The sequence below is a fragment of the Cetorhinus maximus genome, chromosome 8, assembly GCF_964194155.1.
Source record: "Cetorhinus maximus chromosome 8, sCetMax3.hap1.1, whole genome shotgun sequence".
In the NCBI taxonomy this organism is placed as follows: domain Eukaryota; kingdom Metazoa; phylum Chordata; class Chondrichthyes; order Lamniformes; family Cetorhinidae; genus Cetorhinus; species Cetorhinus maximus.
The window spans coordinates 115,528,290-115,553,793 of record NC_135886.1 but is presented as its reverse complement, the minus strand read 5'-3'; the positions used below and the strand labels follow the sequence as shown (position 1 = coordinate 115,553,793).

General features: G+C 42.8%; 1 protein-coding gene across 5 annotated transcripts in view; it reads left to right on the top strand.

The window, feature by feature from the left end:
• stag2b (STAG2 cohesin complex component b) overlaps positions 1-25,504 on the top strand; it is a 164,991-nt gene that overhangs the window by 59,060 nt on the left and 80,427 nt on the right. For 3 of the 5 annotated variants that reach the window (XM_078547459.1, XM_078547458.1, XM_078547461.1), the window contains 5 exons: positions 6,661-6,745; positions 14,122-14,286; positions 15,191-15,287; positions 19,463-19,539; positions 23,681-23,885. In XM_078547459.1, coding sequence (XP_078403585.1) covers positions 6,661-6,745; positions 14,122-14,286; positions 15,191-15,287; positions 19,463-19,539; positions 23,681-23,885 — 629 coding nt within the window. The remainder of the gene's footprint in view (positions 1-6,660; positions 6,746-14,121; positions 14,287-15,190; positions 15,288-19,462; positions 19,540-23,680; positions 23,886-25,504) is intronic. The other 2 variants (XM_078547460.1, XM_078547462.1) reach the window with 1 other exon arrangement.

The window sequence follows — 25,504 nt, the reverse complement described above, 5'->3', positions numbered from 1 at the left end:
GGGGACACAGCCAGTAAAACGTGAAATAAAGACTGATAAAGTTCTACACACGGAATGACTAACATTTGGAATGGACTTTCAGACAGATTGGTTGAGGTTCTTCCACTGAATTCATTTCGGAAGCAATTAAATGTAGCAGTGGTGCTAGTGCAGGATCTTATTGGATGGATAAATTATGTTGCATCAAAAATTCTTCCTGTAAGGACCTTGTGCATTAAAGCTACTTCTGTGGAAATCAATGCTGTTAATAGGTGCATAGACCAAAATCCTGACAACTGGCACGATCTGAAATATAAGCGTTACTTGATGAAAGCAGTTCTGGGTCATATTCATTGTTTGCACATGTTGAGTAAAGCTTGCTGTGCAATTTGATATATTTCCTAAATCAGGTGATCATACTTCCCATACTGATGCCAATGAAGCAAAATATTCTCTCTTAATCAGTTATGTTCTTCCTCTGCATTGTCATTGTATAGAATATCTGGCATTATTGTTGTTGAAGTGAGACAAGCAATTGTGAGAACATAGTACGATCAGCAGGCAAAATGCTTCAAAGAATAACGAAGTTCGGTAATAAAATAAAAGCACAACAGTGAGATTCATTGATACCTGGTCCTGGAATTTATCCTATTTCTGCTGCGGTCAACTTTGGATCCAGCTTATTTGCCTACTTCATGTGGCTGCATGAAATAGTAAGCCCTGGGTGGCTTCTAACTTCTCAAGTAAGCCATGCCCCAAAAAAGAACACAACTTTGATTTCTTTCAAGTACCGCAAATATTGTACCTGTTGTTTGCTGCAGCTTTTTGCAATTATGTATGGCTTCTAAAGCAGTATGCACTCAATCCTCTCAGGTCTGCTTGTATTATTGAACAGCACATCAATAGACCTATGCCATTGAATGTATATTCCAAGTATAAGAACATAACACAAGAAAAAGGAGTAGGAGTAGGCCATTTGGCTCTTCAAGCTGCTCACTATTCATGGTTGACCTGATAATGGCCTTAACTCCACTTTCATGCCTGCAACGTCCCCCCACCCCAAATAACTTCTGCCTCTGTTGTAGATCAAAAATCTGCTGCAGCCTGGAATATATTCAGTGACCCATTCTCCACTGCCCTCTGGAATAGAGAATTCCAAAGATTAATGATCCTCTGAGACAAGAAATTCCTTCTCATTTCCATCTTGAATGGGAGACCCCTCATTTTGCAACTGTACCCCCTGGCAGTTCTACATTCCCCCATGAAGGAGGAATCTACCCTGTCAAGCCGCCTCATATATCTGATGTTTCACTATGTTCACCACTCATTTCTCTAAACTCCAATGAATATTGGCCCAACCTGCTCATCAGGGGGAAAACTCTCTGCTGGTTGGAGTCATAGCTAGCACAAATAAGTTCGCGGATGACACGAAAATTGGTGGGGTGGTAAATAGTGAGGAGGATAGCCTTAGATTACAGGAGGATGTAGACGGGCTGGTCAGATGGGTTGATCATTAGCAAATGGAATTTAATCCGGATAAATGTGAGATGATGCACTTGGGCAGGACAAACAAGGCATGGTAATACATGATGAATGGTAGGACTCTGGGAAGTACCGAGGATCAGAGGGACCTTGGTGTACATGTCCACTGGTCCCTTAAGGTAGCGGGATAGTTAGATGAGATGGTTAAGAAGGCATATGGGATACTTGCCTTTATTAGCCGAGGCATAGAATGTAGGAGCAAGGAGGTTATGCTGGAACTGTATAAAACACTGGTTAGTCCACAGCTAGCGTGTTGCGTGCAGTTCTGGAATCCGCATTATAGGAAGGATGTGATTGCACTAGAGAGAGTGCAGAGGAGATTTACCAGGATGTTGCCTGGACTGGAGAGTTTTAGTTATGAGGAGAGATTGGATAGACTGGGGTTATTTTCCCTGGAGCAGAGGAGATTGAGGGGGGACATGATTGAGGTGTATAAAATGATGAGGGGCATAGATGGGATAGACGGGAAGGAACTTTTCCCCTTGACAGAGGGATCAATAACCAGGGGGCATAAGTTTAAGGTAAGGGGCAGGAGGTTTAGAGGGGATGTGAGGAAGAATTTTTTCACCCAGAGGGTGGTGGGAATCCGAAACTCATTGCCTGAAAGGGTGGTAAAGGCAGAAACCCCCATAACATTTAAGAAGTATTTGGATGTGCACTTGCGATGCCATGGCATACAAGGCTATGGGCCTTGGGCTGGAAAATGGGTTTAGAATAGTTAGGTACTTGTTTGACCGGTGCAGACTCGATGGGCCGAAGGGCCTTTTTCTGTGCTGTGGACCCCTATGACTCTAAAGGAAGATGGTTGTGGCTGTTGGAGGTCATTCATCTCAGCTCCAGGACATCACTGCAGGAGTTCGTCAGGGCAGTGTCCTCGGCCCAACCATCTTAAGCTGCTTCATCAATGACCTTCCTTCCATCATAAGGTCAGAAGTGGGAATGTTCGCCGGTGATTGCACAATGTTCAGCACCATTCGTGACTCCTCAGATTTTGAAGCAGTCCATGTCCAAATTCCGCAAGACCTGGACAATATCCAGGCTTGGGCTGACAAGTGGCAAGTAGCATTCGTGCCACACAAGTGTCAGGCAATAGCCATCTCCAAAAAGAAAGAATCCAACCATTGCCCCTTGCTGTTCAATGGCATTACCATCACTGAATCCCCACTGTCAACATCCTGGGGGTTACCGTTGACCAGAAACTGAACTGGGCTAGCCATATAAATACTATGGCTCCAAGAGCAGGTTGGAGGCTAGGAATCGTGTGACGAGTAACCCACCTCCTGACTCCACAAAGCACCATCTACAAGGTACAAGTCAGGCATGTGATCGAATACTCCCCACTTGCCTGGATGAGAACAGCTCCCACAACACTCGAGAATTGACACTGTCCAGGACAAAGCAGCCCATTGATTGGCACCGCATCCACAAACATTCACTCCCTCCACTACCGACGCATGGTAGCAGCAGTGTGTACCATCTACAAGATGCAGTGCAAGAATTCACCAAGGCTCCTTCAACAGCACCTTCCAAACCCACGACCACTACCATCTAGAAGGACAAGGGCAGCAGATAGATGGGAGCACCACCACCTGCAACTTCCCCTCCAAATCACTCACCATCCTGACTTGGAAATATATTGCTGTTCCTCCACTGTCGCTGGGTCAAAATCCTGGAACTCCCTTCCTAACTGCACTGTGGGTATTTGCACCACATGGACTGCAGGGTTTAAGAAGGAGCCTCACCACCACCACCTCAAGGGCAACTAGGGATGGTCAATAAATGCTGGCTCAGCCAGCAAAGCCCACATCCCATGAATTAATTAAAAAAAAATCCTTTCCTCATGAGATAAACCCTTCATTCCAGGAGTCAATCTAGTGAACCTTCTCTGAACTGCTCCCAATGCAAGTATATCCCTCAAATAAGGAGATCAAAACTGTATGCAGTACTCTAGATGTGGTCTCACCAATACCCTGTACAGTTGTAGCAAGGCTTTCCTATTCATCCCTCTTGGAATCCCTCTGTACTGCAGAATTCTGCAGTCTCCATTTAAATAACATTCTCCTTATCTATTTTTCCTGTTTGAAGTTGGCAACCTCACATTTTCCTACATTACAATCCATCTGCAAGATGTTTTGCCCATTCACTTCACCTATCTATATACTTTAGTACATCTCTAATGGCCTTTGGAGCATCTTGCTGAAAATAGCCTTGCAGGTTTAGTGAACCTGTGCTTAGTCTTTTTCCAAAAATATACTTCATTCATACAATATCAAAAAGAACATTACAAAACACTTCAAAATGGTCATTACTGAAAGCGCAATGATATTCAAATTTTCTACAGAGATCATGTTGCATTCGAGGTGCTTCAATACAATTGTGATGCATGTGATATTTACTGTCTGCATTCAATGTGAGTCATACAACCTGAGGGGTTCCACACAGCTTCCAGCCCCTCGGTGCACTATGGCTGAAAGGCCTTAGATAGCGACTTTTCCTCATTGTGCCTCTGTGGCCTCAGCATGTGGTCTTGGACCTTAGAATGTGCCAGTCTGCAATGCTTGGCTGTGGCTAACTCTTCACATTGGAAGACCAACAACTTCCTGGCAGACTAATGAGTGTCTTTCATTGAGTTGGTGATCCTCCAGCTGCAGTTGATGTTTGTTTAGGTGTGCGTCCCTGGGAATAGCCTGTAGAACGGAGTCCTGCGTCACACAACTGCTTGGGACGAACCTCGACTAAAACTACTTTATCTCTCTTCACCCCTTCTTTGCAAAGGCACACTCCACAAGGAGGCGGATAATGATCTCTTCCCCACCACAGCCACCTCAAGGGCAATGTGCAGAGGGGGTGAGACTCCGGCCGTGTCGGAAGGATCTGAAGGGAGGGCCGTTCTTGCCACCAGCCCCGCTACGTCTTAGTGCTTGTTTGAAAGTTCTGGTGATGAGACCTTCTACCAAATGAGTTTGACAGTCTGCTTAGGGAACTATCTGATGGGATCCACCATCTCTTTGTGCTTATTGCTTAGGCCATTAAATAAGACTTGTTCTTGCAATACACATCTTATGAATTGCAACTGCACGACTGCAGCCTGCAATTACACTTGAGTTTGTAGCACCATTTCCAAGTTAGAAGTAGTTGTTGAAGGCTTTTGGAGGAAAGAGTTCTTCAAAGGTATTGTTTAAAGCATGTTCTCACCGTTCCTAGATTTAGTTGAAGAAAGTCTCCCTCATATCTAAAATTTGCAACTATTGGATTTGCTCCAAGAAAAGGGTTTATGGAACTTTCTGTCATTGATCCTGCGATGAGCGTGCGACCTCGTATTCGTGCTATTCCAGGACCATTTTTTTCCACCTCTGTAGCATTGTTCGACTGCTTGCCCCGTCTCAGCTCATTTGTTGAAACCCTCATCCATGCCTTCAGTACCTCCAGACTTGACAATTCCAACGCCCTCCTGGCTGGGCTCCCACATTCTACCCTCTGTAAACTTGATGATCCAAAACTCTGCCCAAGCCTTAACTTGCAGAAAGTTCTGTTCCCCTGTCACCTCTGTGCTTGCTGACCTACACTGGCTCCTGGTCAAGCAATAGTTTTAAAATTCTCATCACTGTTTTCCAATTCCTCCATAGCCTCGCCCCTGCCTATCACTGTAATCATTTCGAATCCTACAACCCTTCAGGATATCTGCGCTCCTCTTATTCTGACCTTTTGTACATTCCCAATCATCATGGCTACTAATGATGGAACAGTTGCTTCAGTGCAACTGTTCAGTGTCTCGGCCCCAAGCTCTGGAATTCCCTCCCTGCACCTCCCTGCCTCTCTTCCTCTTTTCAGACACTTCTTAAAACTTAGCTTTGTGACGAATCTTTTGGCCACCTGATCTAATATCTCCTAGCTTGGTGTCATATTTTGTTTTATAATGCTCCTGTGAAGATCCTTGGGACGTTTCATTATGTTAACGGTGTGATATAAATATAAGTTTTTAATATTGTAGTGTTGTCTGTAGGAATGATCCATGTTTACATCAGATCAAAGATGGTTGCTATTGATTTTTCAGCTTGCTTGCCATTGCATCTTCAGTTGATTATAGTTAGATTGATTGACTCTGGTATCTACACCAATAGTTAAAAGTCATGTGGAAAATTGGTCTGAAAAACTAGCACATAGATTGAATTTACCTTCTATTTCCCAGTTCAGTTAAGCTTGTTAAGTTGGTATTGCAAGTGAAGTAACCTTGCACTATGTTCCATCTCTGTTAACATTGATAATGACTGCAATGGTATAAATGCCTTCTATTCTATTTTTTCCCCCCTTCCTGCCCAAGCCCCTAATCTTGGGTGGTTTGGGAGTTAAAATATATCCCCGGTGTAGATGGAGAATCAGTTCCAGCATTTTCATTAGTGTTTCTGTCAAATAGAATCATGGGTGTGTTAAGATATTCATGTAGCTAAACTGCAAGTATTTGTATACCCATTTCACCGTCATCCAAAAACACACACAAAGTGGAATTTTATTCATAAATCTACAATTTTCAACTCTGAGGAAATGCATTTTTATGCAATGAGTTTTATCACCACCCTGTGTGGAAAAGAAGATTTTCCTAATGTAAACAAAAAGAAGTTCATCAAGGGCATAATCAATTCTAAAAACTTAATATGAGTTCTAATTAATTTATCTTTGCCAAGACCCTGCCAACACTCCTCCTTTGGAGTGTTTATTAGCCTACAGAAGGTAGTAGTCATCAGTAACTCGTTCACAAGTATCTTTTTCTCTTTCTGGCAATATAACAATAGCTTGTGTCGATAATTTGAAGTGCATGATAAATGCTTCGTGGATAGATCTGTAGTGAAGCTAAGATGCAGAAATGCCTTGTTTTAGAGCTTCTGTTCAGTGGATCTTTGCTTCCAATATTGTATACAGGAATATTTTATTCCTGACATTTTATTGCACATGATAAAGGTCAGTGACATGAATAAAATGGTTTATCATGAATGACATGGCCTTACACAACACTGATGTATCTTGCTGGTGCTGCATTTCTTCTTAGTAGCTATTTTATATTGCCAGATGTTTGATGGCAAATTAAATTCTTGTTTGTTCAGATTGATTTAATACTAATGCCCAACTTGACGACTTTTCCAGGGAGACTGAAACACATTTCTCCTCTGATACTGATTTTGAAGACTTTGATGGAAAAACTTACAATCCAACCAAGGTGAAAGGCACTGTAAGTTTACCAGTCAATTTGTAGACTAGTTTTTGCATGCGATAAATGCTATACCTTTTGTTATATCTGTGCTTTTAGGCTTCACCTGTTTTTCGCAAGTCTCTCTTGTAAAAAGCTGTGTATTCTGGTACTGGAGATGCATATTTTCTTGATCCCACAAACAAAATGGGGCAGAGATAATGATCTGAAATTGTTGAACTCAGTGTTAAGTCCAGAAGGCTGTAAAGTGCCCAGTTGAAAGATAAGGTGCTGTGCATTGAGCTTCTTTGGAACATTGTAGCAGTTTTCATAGCTTGTGCAAGAGCTGGCGTCAGTGCGACACATCTGTGAGGTTGAGAGTTTTCTGCGTGGCATGTTTATTGATATGGTCACCCCACAGCTTTAGGCAGAGGGGGAATCGGTGACCTCTAGGCAGTCAGGACCAGGCAGATGGTGCAGGAGCCCCCTGAGTACATCTCACTCTTCAACCAGTAAGAACTCTGAATTCTGGCGAGAGCGATGGCTCCCCTGGGGAGTGAAGCCAGAGCCAAGGAGGTTCACGTGTACAGGGGGGCAGGAGGAAGATTGGGAAATAAATTATGTTGAGAGATTCAATTTTTACAAGAACAGGCAAGTTACGGTCGCAGATGTGAACTAAGGATGGTATGTTGCCTCCCTGGTTCCAGAATCAATGATGTCGCTGAGTGGGTGCTGGGGGGGAGGGGGGCAGTGGTCATAGCCCATATCAATACCAGCAACTCGGTAGAAGGAGAGATGAGCGCCTGCAGGCAGAGTTTAGGGAGCTAGGAAATAAACTTGCAAGCAGGACCTCGGGTAGTAATTTCAGGATTACTCCCAGAATCGCGCACTAGTGAGTATAGAAATATGAGGTTAGAATAGATGAGTTGGTGGCTGGGAAGATGATGCAGGAGCGAGAACTTTAGAATCCTTGGGCATTGGGACTGGTTCTGGGAGAAATGAAGGGTTTAAACTAAATTGGCAAGGCTGTGGTAACCAGGAAGTGTTCGCGAGGAAAAATAAGCTACAGAGAATTGGAAGAGACAGATAGCACTGGAGTCAGGAATGCCATGGGATTAGGCGGAGTCAGAGTAAGAAGGAATGAAATAAGTTTACTGTGCATGTGTCTGAATGAATGGAGTGTGATAAATAAGATTGGTGAGTTGCAGGCATAGGTAAATGCAAGGGAATATGATGTGACAATAATGGAGATCTGGCTCAAAGAAAGGCAGGACTGGGCTTTAAATATTCCTGGATACAAAATCTTCTGGAAAGATTGAGAAGGAAAGAAAGGCGTTTGAGTAGCAATACTGATTGAGGAGAACATTACAGCGCTGGAGAGAAAGGATGCCCTAGAAAGGTCAAGGACAGAATCTATTTGGCTAGAGCTAAGAAACAATCGGAGGTATCATTACATTGCTTGGTATATTTTGCAGGCCACCATCGAGTGGGGAAGATATAGAGGAATAAATTTGCTTGGAAATTACAGGCAGGTGCAAGAACTATGAAACAGTATAATGGGGGACTTCAATTATCCTAATAAAGACTAGGATAGTAATAGTGTCAATGGCAGAGAGGAGGAAGAGTTATGAAGTGTGTTCAGGAGAATTTTCTAGATCAGTATGTTCCTGATTCAGTGATGGAGGAGATATTGCAGGATCACATTCTGGGGAATGAGGTGGCTGAAATGGATAAGTGTCAGTCGGGGAATACTTAAAGGGCAGATATCATAGAATCGTAAAGCTTAGGTTAGCTATGGAAAAGGACAAGGAGTAATTTAGAGTAAAAATAATTAATTGGGGGAAGGACCAACTTCACTGGGGTAAGAACAGATCTGGCTCAGGTAAATTGGAATCCAAGATTGGCCTGCAATACTAATGGAACAATGGGCTGCCTTCAAAGAGGATATAGTTTAGGTGCAGTCAGGTTACATTCCTACAAGAGGGGAAGGTCGGACAAACAAATCCAGAGCTCCCTGGATGACCATGATAGAGAGTAAGATAAAGTAGAAAAAGTGTGCGTATGACAGTTGTCAAGTGGATAATACAATTGAGAACTATTTTGGATGTAGAAAATTCAAAGGAGAAGTAAAAGCAAGAAATAAGAGAAGCAAAGAGTATGAGAAGAGATGGGCGATAACAGAAATGAACCCAAAAGCCTTATTTAGGTATATAACTAGTAAAATGGTGGTAAAAGGAGGAGTGAGGCCAATTAGGGACCTAAAAGGGCGCAGATGTTTGTAGGTGAGGGCATGGCTGAGGTAGTAAATGAGTCCTTTGTATTTGTCTTTACCAGGGAAGAAGATGCAGCCCAAGTCATTGTGAAAGAGGAGGTAGTTGAGACACAGAATGGGCTAAGAATTCATAAAGAGGAAATATTTGATAGGTTAGCTGTGTTTAAAGCTGGTAAGTCACCAGGCCCAGATGAGATGCATCCAAGGATACAGAGAAGTAAGGATGGAAACTGCAGAGGCACTGGCCATAATCTTCCAGTCCTCCTCAGATACGGGGGTGGTGCTCGAGGACTGGAGAATTTCAAACGTTCTACCATTGTTCAAAAAGGGTTTAAGGCTAAGCCCAGCAACGACTGTCCAGTTGGTTTAACCTCAGTGGTGGAAAAGCTTTTAGAAATGGTAATTTCTCATTCTATTTAATGTGGATTAATTAAGGAAAGCCAGCATGGACTTGTTCAGGGCAAATCATGTTTGCCTCATCAAAAATCAAGCAAGTTCATGGAGTGGATTGATTACGGTCATGCGGTTGATCAAGTGCCACATAACAGGCTTGTCAGCAAGGTTGAAGCCCATGCAATAAAACGGGCAGTTGCAGCATGGATGCAAATTTGACTGAGTGGCAGGAAACTGAGAGTATTCATGTATGGTAGTTTTTTGGACTGGAGGAAGATATATAGTGGGTTTCCCCAGGGGTCAGTGTTCAGACAGCTGCTTTCCTTGCTCTAAAGCAATGACCTAGACTTATAGAAGACAATTTACAGGTGGCACAAAACTTGGAAATATTGTGAACTTTGAGGAGGATAGTGATGAATTTGAAGAGGACTCAGACAGGCTGTTGGAATGGGCAGACAAGTGGCAGATGAAACTTAATTTAGAGAAGTGTGAAGTTATTAATTTTAGTAGGAGGAACGAGAAGAGGCAATATTAAATAAAAGATTCAATTCCAAAAGAGCATAGGGGCCTGCAGGTATATGTTCATAAATCATTGAAGATTGCAGGGCAGGTTGAGAAAGTGATCAGTGAAGCACATGGGATCCTGGGCTTTATAAATGGGATGTGGATGTCTCAAAACAAGGAAGTTATGATGAACATTGGTTTGGCCTCACCTGGAGCAGTGCCCCCAATTCTGGGCACCACACTTTAGGAATGATATGAAGACACTGCAGAGGGTGCAGAAATGATTCACGCGAATGATTCCAAGGATGAGGAACTTCAGCTACATGGATAGTTTGGAGAAATTGGGGCTGTTCTCCTTGGAAAACAAATAGAGATTTAACGGAAGTTTTCAAAATGTTGAGAGGCCTGGACAGTGTAGATAGGGAGAAATTGTTCCTATTGGCAGAAAGGTCGGGAACCAGAGGATTTAATGTGATTGGCAAAAGAAGCAATGGTGGCATGAGGAAACATACTTTTACGCAGCGTTTGGTTGGATCTGGAATACTCTGCTGAGAGTGTGGTGAAGGCAGATTCAGTTGAGACCTTTAAAAGAGAGTTGGAAAATTTTTTGAAGCGAAGAAATTTGCAGAGCTACAGGGAAAAAGCAGGGGAGAGGCCAAAGAGTTGGGGTGGCACCACAGGCCGAATCTCAGTCTTTTTTGTGTTGTAACAATTCTATGATTCTGTGAAAGTTTAAGAGTGGGAGCAAGATGGAGAATTAAAATAACCAGGAGACGATAAGCTCGGGATCCTTTTGCAGACTGAATGGGGGGGTGTTCTGTAAAGCAGTTACCCTGTCTGTGCCTGATCTCCCCAGTGTAGATGAACCCATATCGTATCAGTGAATGCAACATGCTAAATTACCAGAATTACAAGTTTCACTTGGAAGGATTGTTTGGGGCCTTGGTTGGTAAGAAAGGAGAAGGTAAAATGGGAGGTGTTGCACGTTCTACGCTTGCATGCAAGAATACCATAGGAAAGGATGGGGATGTTGTGGGTGGCTTAGGAGTAGACTAGGGTGTCGGGGAGCGAACGGTTACTTCACAATGCTTTGAGGGGAGGGTAAGATGTGTTTGGTGCTGCCATAATGTTGGAGGAGGCGGAAATGACAGATCATGATCTTTTTCATACTGTGGGTGGTGGTGTAGAAGGTGAGGACATATCGTGGTTCTGGGAGTGATGGGAAAGAGCGAGAGAAGAGGTGCGTGAAATAGAACCGACACGGCTGAGGGCCCTGCCAACCATGATGGGGGTAATCTTCGATTGAAAAACTCGGTCGACTTATCAGAAGGTTGCATCATCTGAACAGATGCAATAGAGACGGAGAAACTGGGAGAATGGAATAGAGTCCTTGCAGTAAGTGGGCTAGGAGGAGGCATAGTCAAAATACTTGTAGGTCTTAGCAGGCCTATAGTGAATATTTGTTGATAGCCTATCCCACAGATAGAGACAAAGAAATCAAGGAAGGGGAGGGTAGATTTGAAGATGGGCAATGTGAAGGTAAGGAAAGGATGGAAATTGGAAGCAAAGTTGATGCAGATTACCAGCTCAAGGTGAGGTCAGGAAATGTAACTGATGCAGTCATCAGTGTACGAGAAAAAGAGATGAGAGAGGAGGCCTAAGTAGGTCTGGAACAAAGAAGGTTTCACATAATTCCAGTCACAGGCAGGCACAGCCATAACCCATGTGGGTACCCGTAACAACGTCTTTTATTTCTGCTTTTGTATTTTCCATTGTATAGGTGCTTTTGCAGATGTCGTGGAGGCAAAGAAAAGCATTATGAAACTTAGAAAATAATTTCATTGGATTTTACAAACCTGACAAGTGTTTCTCTGACCCTTGCAAATTGAATCCAAACACCCAAATGTGTTAAATTTAAACTTTCCTACCATTTTCTGCTGTAATGGCAGTGAAAAACATGGCAGTGGAATTGCGTTCTTTAATGGGATCTACAGACTTTTAAAATGGTTATACTCTTGCTTCTTCATGAACTACAGTTGTAAACCTAGATATTCTTGCACGGGTGGATTGGCAGGCAGATGGGGAAGAAATCATAAGACCATGTCAGTTATGTGAACTGTCGTCTACCTCCTTTTCCCCAGTGCTTCATTAAGTTTGGTGATGTCTGTTCCTTTTTTTCTCTGGGATAACCATGAGAAGAATCACATTTAAGTTCTCCGAGTCAAATGAGGCCACATAAACGCTGAAAAGTGTCTGTCTGCAAACATGTCAAAATAACATTTTCTGCCAGGACCATCAGAGGCTGCAGGACTTGTACAATGACATTTGAGTTTGTCCTGTGCATGACTGAGCTAGACATTCAAGAAAGCTCACACAAAAGTAGGACTAGACCATTCAGCCCTCTTGAACCTGTTCCTAAATTCAGTTAAATCATTGCCTATCTGTACCTCAATTTTATTTACCCACCTTAAGTCCATATCTTCTGGTACAATTGGCTGATTTTCAACCTTGAAAATTTCAATTGACCTTACAACTATGGCGTTTGGAGAAGTGAATTTCTGATTTCCACAACATATTGTGTGAAAATCTACATCCTATTTTCAGTCCAAAATGGTCTAGCTCTAACATATGATTATGCCCTTTTATATTGGATAGCTGCACCAGAGAAAATAGTTTATCTACCATAGCAAATCCCTTAATCATTTCAAATACCTTGATTAGATCAGCCTTCAACCGTTCAAACTCAAGGGAATACAAGTCAAGCTTCTGGACCCCAACCTGATCATTTAACCCTTTAAGTCATGTTTTAATTCTGGAGAGTCTGCATTGTACACCTTCCAAGGCCAACATATCTTTCCTGAATGACACTGAATGGATGGGATCTGACCAAAGCTCTGTAACACTTCCTCACTTCCGACCTGAAGTTTTGATTCCCAATCTTCTTGAAATAAAGGCCAGCATTCTGTATCATTTTTATTACTTTTTGTACCTGCCCACACTTGGTGATTTGAGTACATGAACACAAGTGCTGTTCCACAGATCCTTGTGGCTCACCATTTTAAAAAAAATACTGGTTTGTCTTTTTCAGATCTAAAGCAGACCACATACTTCACTACACTGAACTCTTACATGCTGTAGTTTTGCCCACTGCCTTAGCCCGTCTGTACCCCTTAGTAACTTCATGCCCTCATTTGCACAACTCACTGTCCTTCCTTAGTGTCAATTGCAAAGTTGAATATTCACTGAATGTGAATTGGTTGGATTTTGCGGTCAGTAATGAAGCGAGTGCAACCAGTGTCGGAGCCCTGAATGACAGACTGCAACTTGAGGATTTCCACAGTTACCTATGTGTGCCTGATATCCTGAAGTTGCTGTCACTTTCAGAGGGGTTATGATGGCAAACAGCAACAGTTTCCTGTCAACTACCCCACTAAATCTGGCCCAAAAAATCATTTGTGAATATGCAAACTCTCCATGCCTTTATCCAAATCTTTCAGGCTCAATAACCTATGCTGATTTAGCTTATTTCAAGGGTTTGCAGTTGGTGATGGTGGGAGAGAGGGGAACAGCAATTCCCCTCGATCACTGGGTTCAGGAAGGGAAAAGTCAGTGTTCCTGATCATCTTGGATACTGAGCAAACGCTGTTGGAGGTGTATGTGTCTGATGAGAGCACCTGAATAGTGTATACTTGGCTAAAAGCACTTCGACTCCAGCAAGAAATGGAGAGGTCAGGAGACACTAGAAGGCCGTTTTTGTGTGAATACTGATATGAGTTGGTAGGAGGGACATTGCAGGCTAAACAATGCTCGAGTGAAACGAATGTGCAGAGCACAGCCCTCTCATCCAATGAAGACAAGTCACAGGCGACAAGAAATTTCAAGAGGAACCCTCGAAACAATTGGAAGGATATTCAAACTTATCATTGCTGCTATCAACATAGGAGCCCTTTTACTGCCCAATGCCAACCTATAAGACCTCAGGCAGAGGAAGCTGCCACCCATACCCAATGTTCACTCATGGATTCCAATCAAATGGTGAATTAGTGATGCTTCTGTTGTACTAGGTAGAGGTGTGTTTTTTTTTATTTTAAAAAAACAGACGCTGAAAGTCGTCACTTTCTTTGAAAGATGCAACATTTAAAAAAATATATGGTTACGCACAAACGTGTCACAAGTGATAAGTTAACTTTCCTATCTTCTGGTGATATTGTAAAATATCTTGTGTAAAAGTCTTATTTTTAATTTTTAGTCAAGTAAAAAAGCAAAGAAGGTTTCCGGAGAGAAAGGAAAAAGTGGAAATGGTGCAAAATCTGCAACAGGCATGAACCGGATGAATGGACATCACCAACAGAATGGGGAAGTGGAAAACATGATGCTATTTGAAGTTGTAAAATTGGGCAAGAGTGCAATGCAGGTAAAGTTTATTAGGTAAAATGGCTGAGCAATTAATTTGTTTTCCAGTGCAGGAAAGTGACTGCATATGAAACTGACGGAACCATCCAACATCTTGCAGGGTGTCTAACATTACTGCTATTCTCACAAAGCGTCATAGTCAAGCAAATGAGCAATGCAACCCTACAAAGAGGCAGCTGCAGCATGTGTCAGTTTCACTTGCCACTTCATGTACAAATGAGAAACAGATGCTGCAAGGAGCTGCAATTCCTGGGTTTTAATTAGCTATTTTCAGTTCATTTTTGTTTAGTGCTGACAGGCTGATGAAGCAAAAGTGCATTATCAATATGATAGTGGAGACAGTGTCCTTTCATTAATTACAATACTTATTGACTTTTGGCCCATTTGTGGCATGAGCTGATTAAAGAAGGTACTGGTTCGCCAGTGCTTGCTTAAATGCTGAAACAAAACTCAGTGGGCTTTTTTGAACGTAAGAATAGGCTAACATTCCTTTTGTTTTTGCGGATTGTGTTTATTCCTTTCCCCTCTCTCTCTCCACCTTCAGTCCGCCCCTCGCTCTTTTGCTTCAGTCCAACCCCACCCTCCCCTTTCAGTCCACCCCTCTGACCTCCCCTTTCAGTCCACAACTTGCCCTCCCCCTTCAGCCCGCCCTCTCGCCATCCACACCCTTCCCTTGCTCGTGCTATCTTGGCTTCCCCTTCCCCCAGCACACTTGCCAGCCCTTTGCTCCCTCTTGTTTCTGTTATTTTCATTTATTTCTTGTCTCTCCCCCCACACTGCAGTGTCTCTTCTCTCCCCTGTCTCAAAATTTTTGTCTTCAGTAATAATGGTGAGATGTAAAGCTGTAATGTATTAAAATCTATTTTTGAAGTTGTGATTAATACTTTTCTTATCTGCTTTCGTAGTCTGTTGTAGATGACTGGATTGAATCCTACAAGCATGACCGGGATACAGCACTTCTGGATCTCATTAACTTTTTCATTCAGTGTTCGGGCTGTAAAGGTGGGTTGTGGTGATTTAAAAAGTCAGTTTATGTTTGAATCTGTTAATCAGGATGGAGTCTGAGTCTTAGTATTTCCAGTGATCTTGACAGTGTTTTCCCCAAACACATTTGATTTTCTTCTCTTAGCATATTGGATGAGGTGTGTAGAACTGAACATTTAATTTCACCAGGGGACATTATCACAGAATCACACAATGCAGAAGAGGCCCTTCGGCCCATCTAGTGTGCACCGACACGTGAGAAACACTTGACCAACTACCTAATCCCATTTACCAGCACTTGGTCCATATCCTTGAATGTTATGATGTGCTAAGTGCTCATCCAGGTACTTTTTAAAGGATGTGAGGCAACCCGCCTCCACCACCCCCCCAGGCAGCACATTCCAGACTGTCACCACCCTCTGGGTAAAAAAGTTTTTCCTCACATTCCCCCCTAAGCCTCTCACCTTGAAATTATGTCCCCTCGTGATTGACCCTTCAACTAAGCTGCTCCCTATCTACCCTGTCCATGCCCCTCATAATCTTGTATCGATCAGGTCGGCCCTCAGTCTCCTCTGCTCCAACGAAAACAACCCAAGTCTATCCAACCTCTCTTCATAACATAAATGTTTCATCCCAGGCAACATCTTGGTGAATCTCCTCTGCACTCCCTCCAGTGCAATCACATCTTTCCTATAATGTGGCAACCCGAACTGTACACACTACTCCAGCTGTGGCCTCACCAAGGTTCTATACAACTCCAACATGATCTCTCTACTTTTGTAATCTATGCCTCGATTGATAAAGGCAGATGTCCCATATGCTCACTTTTCAGGGTTAAATTCCACCTGCCACTTATTTGCCCATTTGACCATCCCGTCTATATCTTCCTGTAGCCCAAGACACTCAACTTCTCTGCTAAACCACCCGGCCAATCTTTGTGTCATCCGCAAATTTACTAATCCTACCTCCCACATAGTCATCTATGTCGTTTATGTAAATGACAAATAATAGGGGACCCAGCACAGATCCCTGTGGTACGACACTGGACACGGGCTTCCAGCCACTAAAGCATCTTTCTGTCGTCACCCTCTGTCTCTCCTACAACTAAGCCAATTTTGAATCCACCTTATCAAATTACCCTGTATCCCAAGTGCCTTTGCCTTCTTTATAAGTCTCCCATGTGGGACCTTGTCAAAGGCTTTGCTGAAATCCATATAAACTACATCAACTGCACTACCCTCATCTACACACCTGGTCACCTCCTCAAAAAATTCAATCAAATTTGTTAGGCATGACCTCCCTCTGACAAAGCCATGCTGACTATCCCTGATCAAACCTTGCCTCTCCAAGTGGAGATAGATTCTCTCCTTCAGAATTTTCTCCAATAGTTTCCCTACCACTGATGCGAGACTCACTGGCCTCCACCTGTAGTTCCCTGGCTTATCTTTACAACACTTCTTAAATAGCGGAACCACATTAGATGTTCTCCAGTCCTCTGGCACCTCCCCCGTGGCCAGAGAGGAATTAAAAAATTGGGTCAGAGCTCCTGCAATCTCCTCCCTTGCCTCCCTCCAGCAGACTGGGACACAAATCATCCGGACCTGGAGATTTGTCCACTTTTAAGCCTGCCAACACCTCCAATACCTTGTCTCTCCCTATATCAATTTGCTCAAGAACCTTGCAGTCTCTCTCCCTGAGTTCGATACCTTCATCCTCATTCTCTTGGGTGAAGACGGATGTGAAGTATTCGTTCAACACTCTACCAATGTCCTCTGGCTCCACCCATAGATTGCCCCCTTGGTCCCTGGTTATCCTCTTCCCATTGATATACTTATAGAATATCTTGGATTTTCCCTACTTTTACCAGCCAGAGCTTTCTCATATCCCCTCTTTGCTTTCCTAATTGCTTTCTTAAGCTCCACCCTCCACTTTCTGTATTCCACTAATGCCTCCGCTGATTTGCTTCTCTTGTACCTGCTAAAAGTCTCTCTTTTCCTTCTCATCGTATCCTGAATACCTCTGGTCATCCATGGCTCTCTGGGCTTGTTACTCCTTTCTATCACCTGAGGGGGAACATGTTGAGCCTGTACCCTCCCCATTTCCTTTTTGAACACCCCCCACTGCTCCTCAGTAGATTCCCCTACAAGTAGCTGTTCCCAGTCTACCTTGGCCAGATCCTGCCTTATTTTACTAAAATCCACTCTCCCCCAATCCAAAACATTTTTTTGCAACTAGTCTATTTCTTTGTCCATAACAAGCTTCAATTATATTATGTTGTGGTCACAATCACTAAAATGCTCCCCCACCACCACCTCAGCCACCTGTCTGGCTTCATTCCCCAGAATTAGGTCCAGCACTGCGCGGTCCCTTATTGGACCCCCTACATATTGACCTAAAAAGTTCTCCTGTGCACATTTCAAGAAATCCACTCCATCCAAGCCCTTAACACTATGTCTATCTCAATTAATGTTGGGAAAGTTGAAATCACCTAATAAAATTACCCTATTGTTATTGTTTTTACACACCTCCGCAAATTGTGCACATATTTGCTTCTCAGTTTCCCGCTGACTAACTGAGGGTGTATAATAAACAGCTAACAATGTGGCTGCCTGTTTTTTTATTCCTAAGCTCTACCCACAAAGCTTCATTTGATGCCCCCTCCAAGATATCATCTCTCCTTACTGCAGTAACTGACTCCTTAACTAATAATGCAATGCCTATTACCCTCTTCCTTGTCTCGCCTGAAGATTCTATATCCCGGAATGTTGAGCTGCCAATCCTGCCCCTCCCTCAACCACGTCTCAGTGATGGCTACTATAATCACAATTCCACGTGTCAATCCTCACCCTTAACTCATCCGTTTTACCTGTTATACTCCTGGCATTAAAGTAGAGGCCATCCAGCCTTGCCTTACTCCCTTGAAATTTAATGCAGCTGTACTCCCTTTGACTTGATTGTTTTACTGTATTATGATTTGTCCCTATTCTGCTAACATTCTGTGTCCCCTCCCCTGCCAAATTAGTTTAAACTCCTCCCAGCAGCACTAGCAAACCCGCCTGCAAAGATGTTAAATTGTGATAAATCAAATGATATCCCTTTGGTTTATTGAGGTTTCAACCAGCCTGGTCACACATTTCATGTTTCAGTAAATTGGTGAATATGAGCAGAAATGATATTCTGTTTATTGTTGTTACCACCCTCTGGTGGATTTGGTTTTCTATCTAAAAGAGGGGTCTTAATCACTGAAAGCAAATGTAGTTACGGTTGGTGAGTGGAGAAGCAATAACATCTTCTTTTCATTGCTTGAGCAAAAGCAAATTAGTGTATTTATCAAACTTAAATGTGATGTTACTTAACCTCCTGCCTTTTTGCAAGGATTCAAGTTTTTGTGCAGCATTTTCACTTAATTGTAACTTTGATATCCTGAGAGAAATTGTTTAAGATGGCTAGGAACCTCAAGTTGATAGCCCCAGGAAAGCTTTGTCATTCTTGCCACAATCCAAGATGTCCATGTTCTACAAAGCGTATATTTGCTCACTAAAATTATACAGCTGTCTTCTGTGGCAGCTGAAAATTATTTCTTCCTGTCAAAATCACAAAGCAAAGCTGTTAATATTGTTGGACTGAAGCAAGATGTTAACATTCCGGGTCAGTCCATTCCATAACACTGGAAAAATGCAGTCAGAGTCTGTTGAGTCTCAGCCAATTGCAGGCAATTTGAAGAGGCAAGCATTTTTGTGAAACAGTGATGCTGATACCAGTCCATTGAAATGAAAAAAATTGATATACAAGTGTTGTGTTACTTCCTTTCCCCATCCAAAAAAACTAAACATATGACAATTGGCGACTAGAAGAGTTGCTGAAACTTAAGCCAAACTGATTAAGTTCATACTTGAATCTGTTTTGATGTAGCTGCATCAGCCTAATAGATATATATGAGTAGCAGATATTTTTGCCTCTATTACTCTGGTTGGAAAAAGTGTGGGATCTTACAGTGCATAAACATAGCTTCTGCATTTGCTTATACGCTTGTCCCCACTCAGTAAAAAGTAATTCATTTGATTTGAAGTGCTTGAAAACATTGAGAATATTATGAGGAATTATTCAATTGTAACTTCCATTTTTTCTCTTTTTTCCCTTTTTTTAATCTTTGTTTTTCTTGCATTCATTCACCCTGTGTTCTTGTTTTGTAGGTGTTGTAACTGCTGAGATGTTCCGTCATATGCAGAACTCTGAGATAATTCGTAAGATGACAGAGGAATTTGATGAGGTAGTTTAAAACAAAATTGTTTTGTAAAACCAAATACTGGCAATAAAAATATAAATGCTGGAAATGCATAACTTGTCGGATTGTATCTGTGAATAAAGAAACACGGTTAAAGTTTCAGGTCCTTCACCATTTGTCAGTCCTGATGAATTGTCAATGATTTAAAACATTAAGTCTTTATTTTTATAATTTTCTATACATATTCAGGATCTCAGCAAGGGCTTTTGTTAAAAAAGTTAAATCTAAAAACAGAACAAATATTTCTGGAAATACTCAGCATCTGTGGAGAGAGAAACAGTTTTTGGTCCATCACCTTTCATCAGACTTAATGAGTTGTTAGTGAAATTAAATTGCCATCATATTAAACTTCCAAATCTGTTTAAAGGACTGAAAAGGTTTTGGACATTGGAAGTTTTGGAATTGCAGTTAATATAGTTGGCCATGTCCAATGTTGTATTTGGTTCTAGTGAAGTTCAAGTCGATCCAATTTTAGATTTTGATGTTGAGTGTATGTTGCAGCCTTCACGGATTTGTAATTTATTTGAAAAAGGCAGTATGCTTGGTTTTTTTTCATTTTCATCAAACTCGAGGTGGATGTCTGTTGTGTGTCACTAAAAATTTTTAATTGAACTAAACACAAGAAAGCCAAAGGCAAAATAAAACTATTGAAGTTCCAACACTTTAGTGACATCTAGTGAATCGTATGTTCAGTAGTAAGAGTTGTATGTTAGTACTTAGTACTTGAGTTTAATCAATCGCACAATATATTAATCATCTTACAGACAATGTCCCAGATGCCACCATCACCATCCCTGGGTATGTCCTATCCCACCAGCAGGACAGACCCAGCAGAGGCGGGAGCACAGTGCTATACAGTTGGGAGGGAGTTGCCCTGGGAGTTCTTAGCATCGACTCTGGACCCCATGAAGTCTTATGGCATCAGGTCAAACATGGGCAAGGAAACCTCCTGTTCACGAAACCACTCTCCCTCAGTGATGAATCAGTGCTCCTCCATGTTGGAGGAAGCACTGAGGGTGGCAAGGGCACAGAATGTACTCTGGGTGGGGGACTTCAATGTCCATCACCAAGAGTAGCTTGGTAGCATCACTACTGACCGAGCTGGCAGAGTTCTAAAGGACATAGCTGCTAGACTGGGCCTGTGGTAGGTGGTGAGCGAACCAGCAAGAGGGAAAAACATTCATGACCTCATCCTCACCAACCTGCCTGCTGCAGATGCATCTGTCTATGACAGTATCGGTAGGAGTGACCACCGGACTGTCGTTGTGGAGATGAAGCCCCACCTTCACATTGAGGTTACCCTCCATCGTGTTGTGTGGGACTACCACTGTGCTAAATGGGATAGATTTCGAACAGATCTAGCAACACAAGACTGGACATCCATGAGGCGCTGTGGGCCGTCAACAACATCAGAATTGTACTCTAACACAATCTGTAACCTCATGGCCTGGCATACGCCCTACTCTACCATTACCATCAAGCCAGGGGATCAACCCTGGTTCAATGAAAAGTGCAGGAGGGCATTCCAGGAGAAGCACCTAAAAATGAGGTGTCAACCTGGTGAAGCTATAACACAGGACTACTTGTGTACCAAACAGCATAAGCAGCAAGTGAAAGAGCTAAACAATCCCACAACCAATGGATCAGATCTAAGCTCTGCAGTCCTACCACATCCAGTCGTGAATGGTGGTGGACAATTAAACAATTCACTGGAGGAGGAGGCTCCACAAATATCCCCATCCTCTATGATGGAGGAGCCCAGCACATCAGTGCAAAAGATAAGGCTGAAGCATTTGCTACAATCTTCAACCAGAAGTGCCGAGTGGATGATCCACCTCGGCCTCCTCCGGAGATCCCCAGCATCACAGATGCCAGTCTTTAGCCAATTTGATTCACTCCACGTGATATCAAGAAACGGCTGAAGGCACTGGATACTGCAAATACTATGGGCCCTGACAATATTCTGGCAATAGTACTGAAGATGTGCTCCAGAACTTGCCATGCCCCTGTACAAGCTGTTCCAGTACAGCTACAACACTGGCATCTACCTGGCTGTGTGGAAAATTGCCCAGGTATGCCCTGTCCACAAAAAGTAGGACAAATCCAAATCCTGGCCAGTTAGCGCCCCATCAGTCTACTCTCTCTCGATCATCAGTAAAGTCATCAACAGTGCTATGAAGCAACCTTGCTTAGCAATAACCTGTTCACTGACACCCGGTTTGGGTTCCGCCAGGGCCACTCTGCTTCTGACCTCATTACAGCCTTGCTTCAAACATGGACAAAAGATCTGAACTCCCGAGGTGAGGTGAGAGTTACTGCCCTTGACATCAAGGCCGTATTTGACCAAGCGTGGCATTAAGGAGCCCTAGCAATATTGGAGTCAATGGGAATCAGGAGGAGAACTCTCCACTGGTTGGAGTCATACTTAGCGCAAAGGAAGATGGATGTGGTTATTGGAGGTCAGTCATCTCAGCTCCAGGACATCACTGCAGGAGTTCCTCAGGGTAGTGCCTTGTGCCCAACCATCTTAAGCTGCTTCCTCAGTGACCTTCCTTCCACCATACGGTCAGAAGTGGGGGTGTTTGCTGATGATTGCACAATGTTCAGCACCATTCGTGACTACTCAGATACTGAAGCAGTCCATTTTCAAATGCAGTAAGACCTGGACAATATCCAGGCTTGGGCTGCCAAGTGGCAAGTAACATTTGCGCCACACAAGCGCCAGGCAATGGCCATATCCAACAAGAGAGAATCCAACCATCATCCCTTGATGTTCAATGGCATTACCGTCACTGAATCCCCCACTATCAACATGCTGGGGGTTGCCATTTACCAGAAACTGAACTGGACTAGCCATATAAATATTGTGGCTACAAGAGCAGGCTGGAGGCTAGGGGTTGTGCGACGAGTAATTCATCTCCTGACTCCCCAAAGCCTGTCCACAATCTACAAGGCGCAAGCCAGGAGTGTGGTGGAACACTCCTCACTTGCCTGGTTGCGTGCAGTTCCCACAACACTCAAGAAGCTCGACACCATCCAGGACAAAGCAGCCTGCTTGATTGGCACCACACCCACAAACATTCACTCCCTCCACCAACGACGCTCAGCAGTAGCAATGTGTACCATCTTTAAGATGCACTACAGGAATTCACCAAGTCTCCTTCGACAGCACCTTCCAAACTCACGGCCATTACCATCTAGAAGGACAAGGGCAGCAGATAGGTGGGAACACCACCAGCTGCAAGTTCCCCTCCAAGCTACTCACCATCCTGGCTTCGAAATATGTTGCCATTCCTTCACTGTTGCTTGGTCAAAATCCTGGAACTCCCTTCCTAACAGCACTGTGGGTGTACCTACACCACATGGACTGCAGCAGTTTAAGAAGGCAGCTCACTACCACCTTCTCAAGGGCAACTTGGGATGGGCAATGAATGCTGGTCCAGCCAGCGAAGCCCACATCCCGTGAATTAGTTAAAAAAAGATAATTGTTTTGGTGCTCTGAGTGATACAATTTCAATGAAATGCTGAAATGGCTGTAAAATTCTAATTAGAAGGAATGTAGAATTAAGGCCTGTTAACCAGGCTATTACTCTATGAGTCAAAATGAGAGAGGAGTGCTAAGTTAAGAAGCAGATATGGTTAATAAACTTAATTTTGTGTGATTTTTGCCCACCCCCAAGTAGGTTGAGTTCCCTTTCACTGATCTAGACACTTCACCCTTACCTCAGTGAGAGCAGCCCCTCATGCTTTATAACCTTACTATAAGAGAATGTTACTCAGTTTTGCTGAATCTCCAACCATGAGGCTGTGCTATCCGTCACATGTGGTTCTTTTGCTGCCAACAGGACGATTCTGACTGCTTAAGTCTGGCATCAGCAGATAAATGTTTTCGATTTTGTGACTTGCCATCAGATTAGGCACCTTTTATATTCCTACAAAATGCACAGAACTGGCTCTGTATATTTGCATGTTTGGATCATGACGCTATTTAAAAAAAAAATGTGATCTGTAACTCTATAATTGCTTTAGGAATTGAGATGATTAATTCTTCACCTGATTTCTACTGAGTTAACTATCTGTCTTGTTTTCTCTAACCAGTGTTTTTTTCTAATTTCTCATACTTCAGGACAGTGGTGATTACCCTCTTACAATGCCTGGTCCACAGTGGAAGAAATTCAAGTCTAGCTTCTGTGAATTCATCTCTGTGCTTGTAAGGCAGTGTCAATACAGTATCATATATGATGAATACATGATGGACACTGTTATCTCCCTGCTAACTGGGTTGTCAGATTCTCAGGTTAGAGCGTTCAGGCACACCAGCACATTGGCAGGTAAGATATCCGCTTTATCGAAGTACAAAAGGTGGTTTCCATGAAGTTATATGTTGGTTTTATTTTTTTCCATTTTGAATCTATATTTAAAATTGCATACTCGATTGCATTTTGTCTGTGTACAGATGTTTAATATTAAGTAGTTGACTGTACAGCACAACTTCTAAGTATTCTTCTTGTACAATGCTATGCTGTTTTTTCCCTTTGTGCATGTGAAAATGTCTTTTTTTCAAAATCTTTGGTTAACTGTTTATGCAGCTATTATTGCAACTATGTTCAGTATCTGTTGAGCTATCACATGTTGCCAATGCCTTGATTGAGTGCCTTCCTCATGAGCAAATGAAAAACACTATTGGGTCATGGGACTGTGACTCATTTAATATGGGTATAATCTTGCCACCCAGTAATGTATTTTCTTAGGTTGGGAAGTGAGTTTATAACATTGAAAAACAAACTATGACTAACAAGGGAGCCAAAAGATTTTGGGGTGGGCAGAAATGTGGAGCTGAGGCCACAGGTCAGCCATGATCTTAGTGAATGGTGGAGCAGGCTTGAGGGGCTGAATGGCCTACTCCTGCTCCTGATTTGTATGCTTGTAAATAGGGTTACAGCAAGTTATATGTATATGCCTTCGTCAGATTTTGGACATACTTGCTGTCAATAAACTAGAAACCGCTGGTCTAATTTTAAGTAGTAGTAAATTCAAATGCAGAAGACTTGGGCAAACTGTTCTCCTTCAAATATTTTCATTCTGTTGAAATTGGTTCCTGCTTTTAACTCATTCTTTTCAGAACCCCAAAACTGCACAGTGTGTTTCCTCCCTTATTTATGCTCCTCCACATTTGTAATCTTTAGCCTTTCAAAACCCAAGCACGAAGTGACCTCATCATTTGTAATTTAATGAATTCCTTCCACTGTTCTTAATTTTGGTGGTTTCCCCTGTTTACTTTCATTTGAATTTCAGTTAAATAAAATCAAGGTGCATTTCACTTGTTCTACAGCAGGCTTGTCCAACCTTTTTATGCCCCCCCCACTCCACACACACATTTCCATTTGTTTCCTCACTCAAGGGGCTGATGAATAGATTTTGGAAAGATGCATGAATTTCAAAAAATAAGTTGAGTACGAAGAAAAGGAACAACTTGCAGAGCAAGAATAAAGCCGTGTCCAAACAATAAATTGATAACTTAAGAAAAAGAGTAGTTCATTAAAATGACCATTAGAGTGTCAGAGTATGTGTGTGTGTCCGGCTCACTCCCAGTCTCGGAGTTTACTCACTCACCCTCGTGCACTGAGAGAGTGGGTCAGAATATGTATTGGCGTCTGGGGTTGAAGGTGAATGAGAATCCTGAAGCTGGGAGTGAGCCCGACACACACTCACTCAGACATACAGTCTTCTCTCCTCTCTCCTCTTCTCTTCTCTCCCGCTTCCACCCCTGATTTCTTCCCCACCCATGACAACTTCTCTCCCTTCGCCTCCCACCCACCCTCCTCTCTCACCGGGCCACTTAACGTTGCTAGTGATTGTTGCTCATCCAATTAGAGACTGTTTCTCTACCCTAGCAAACACGGGACTGTAATAACCTGTGATTGGAAGAGCAGCTCCTTGCAGAATTTTC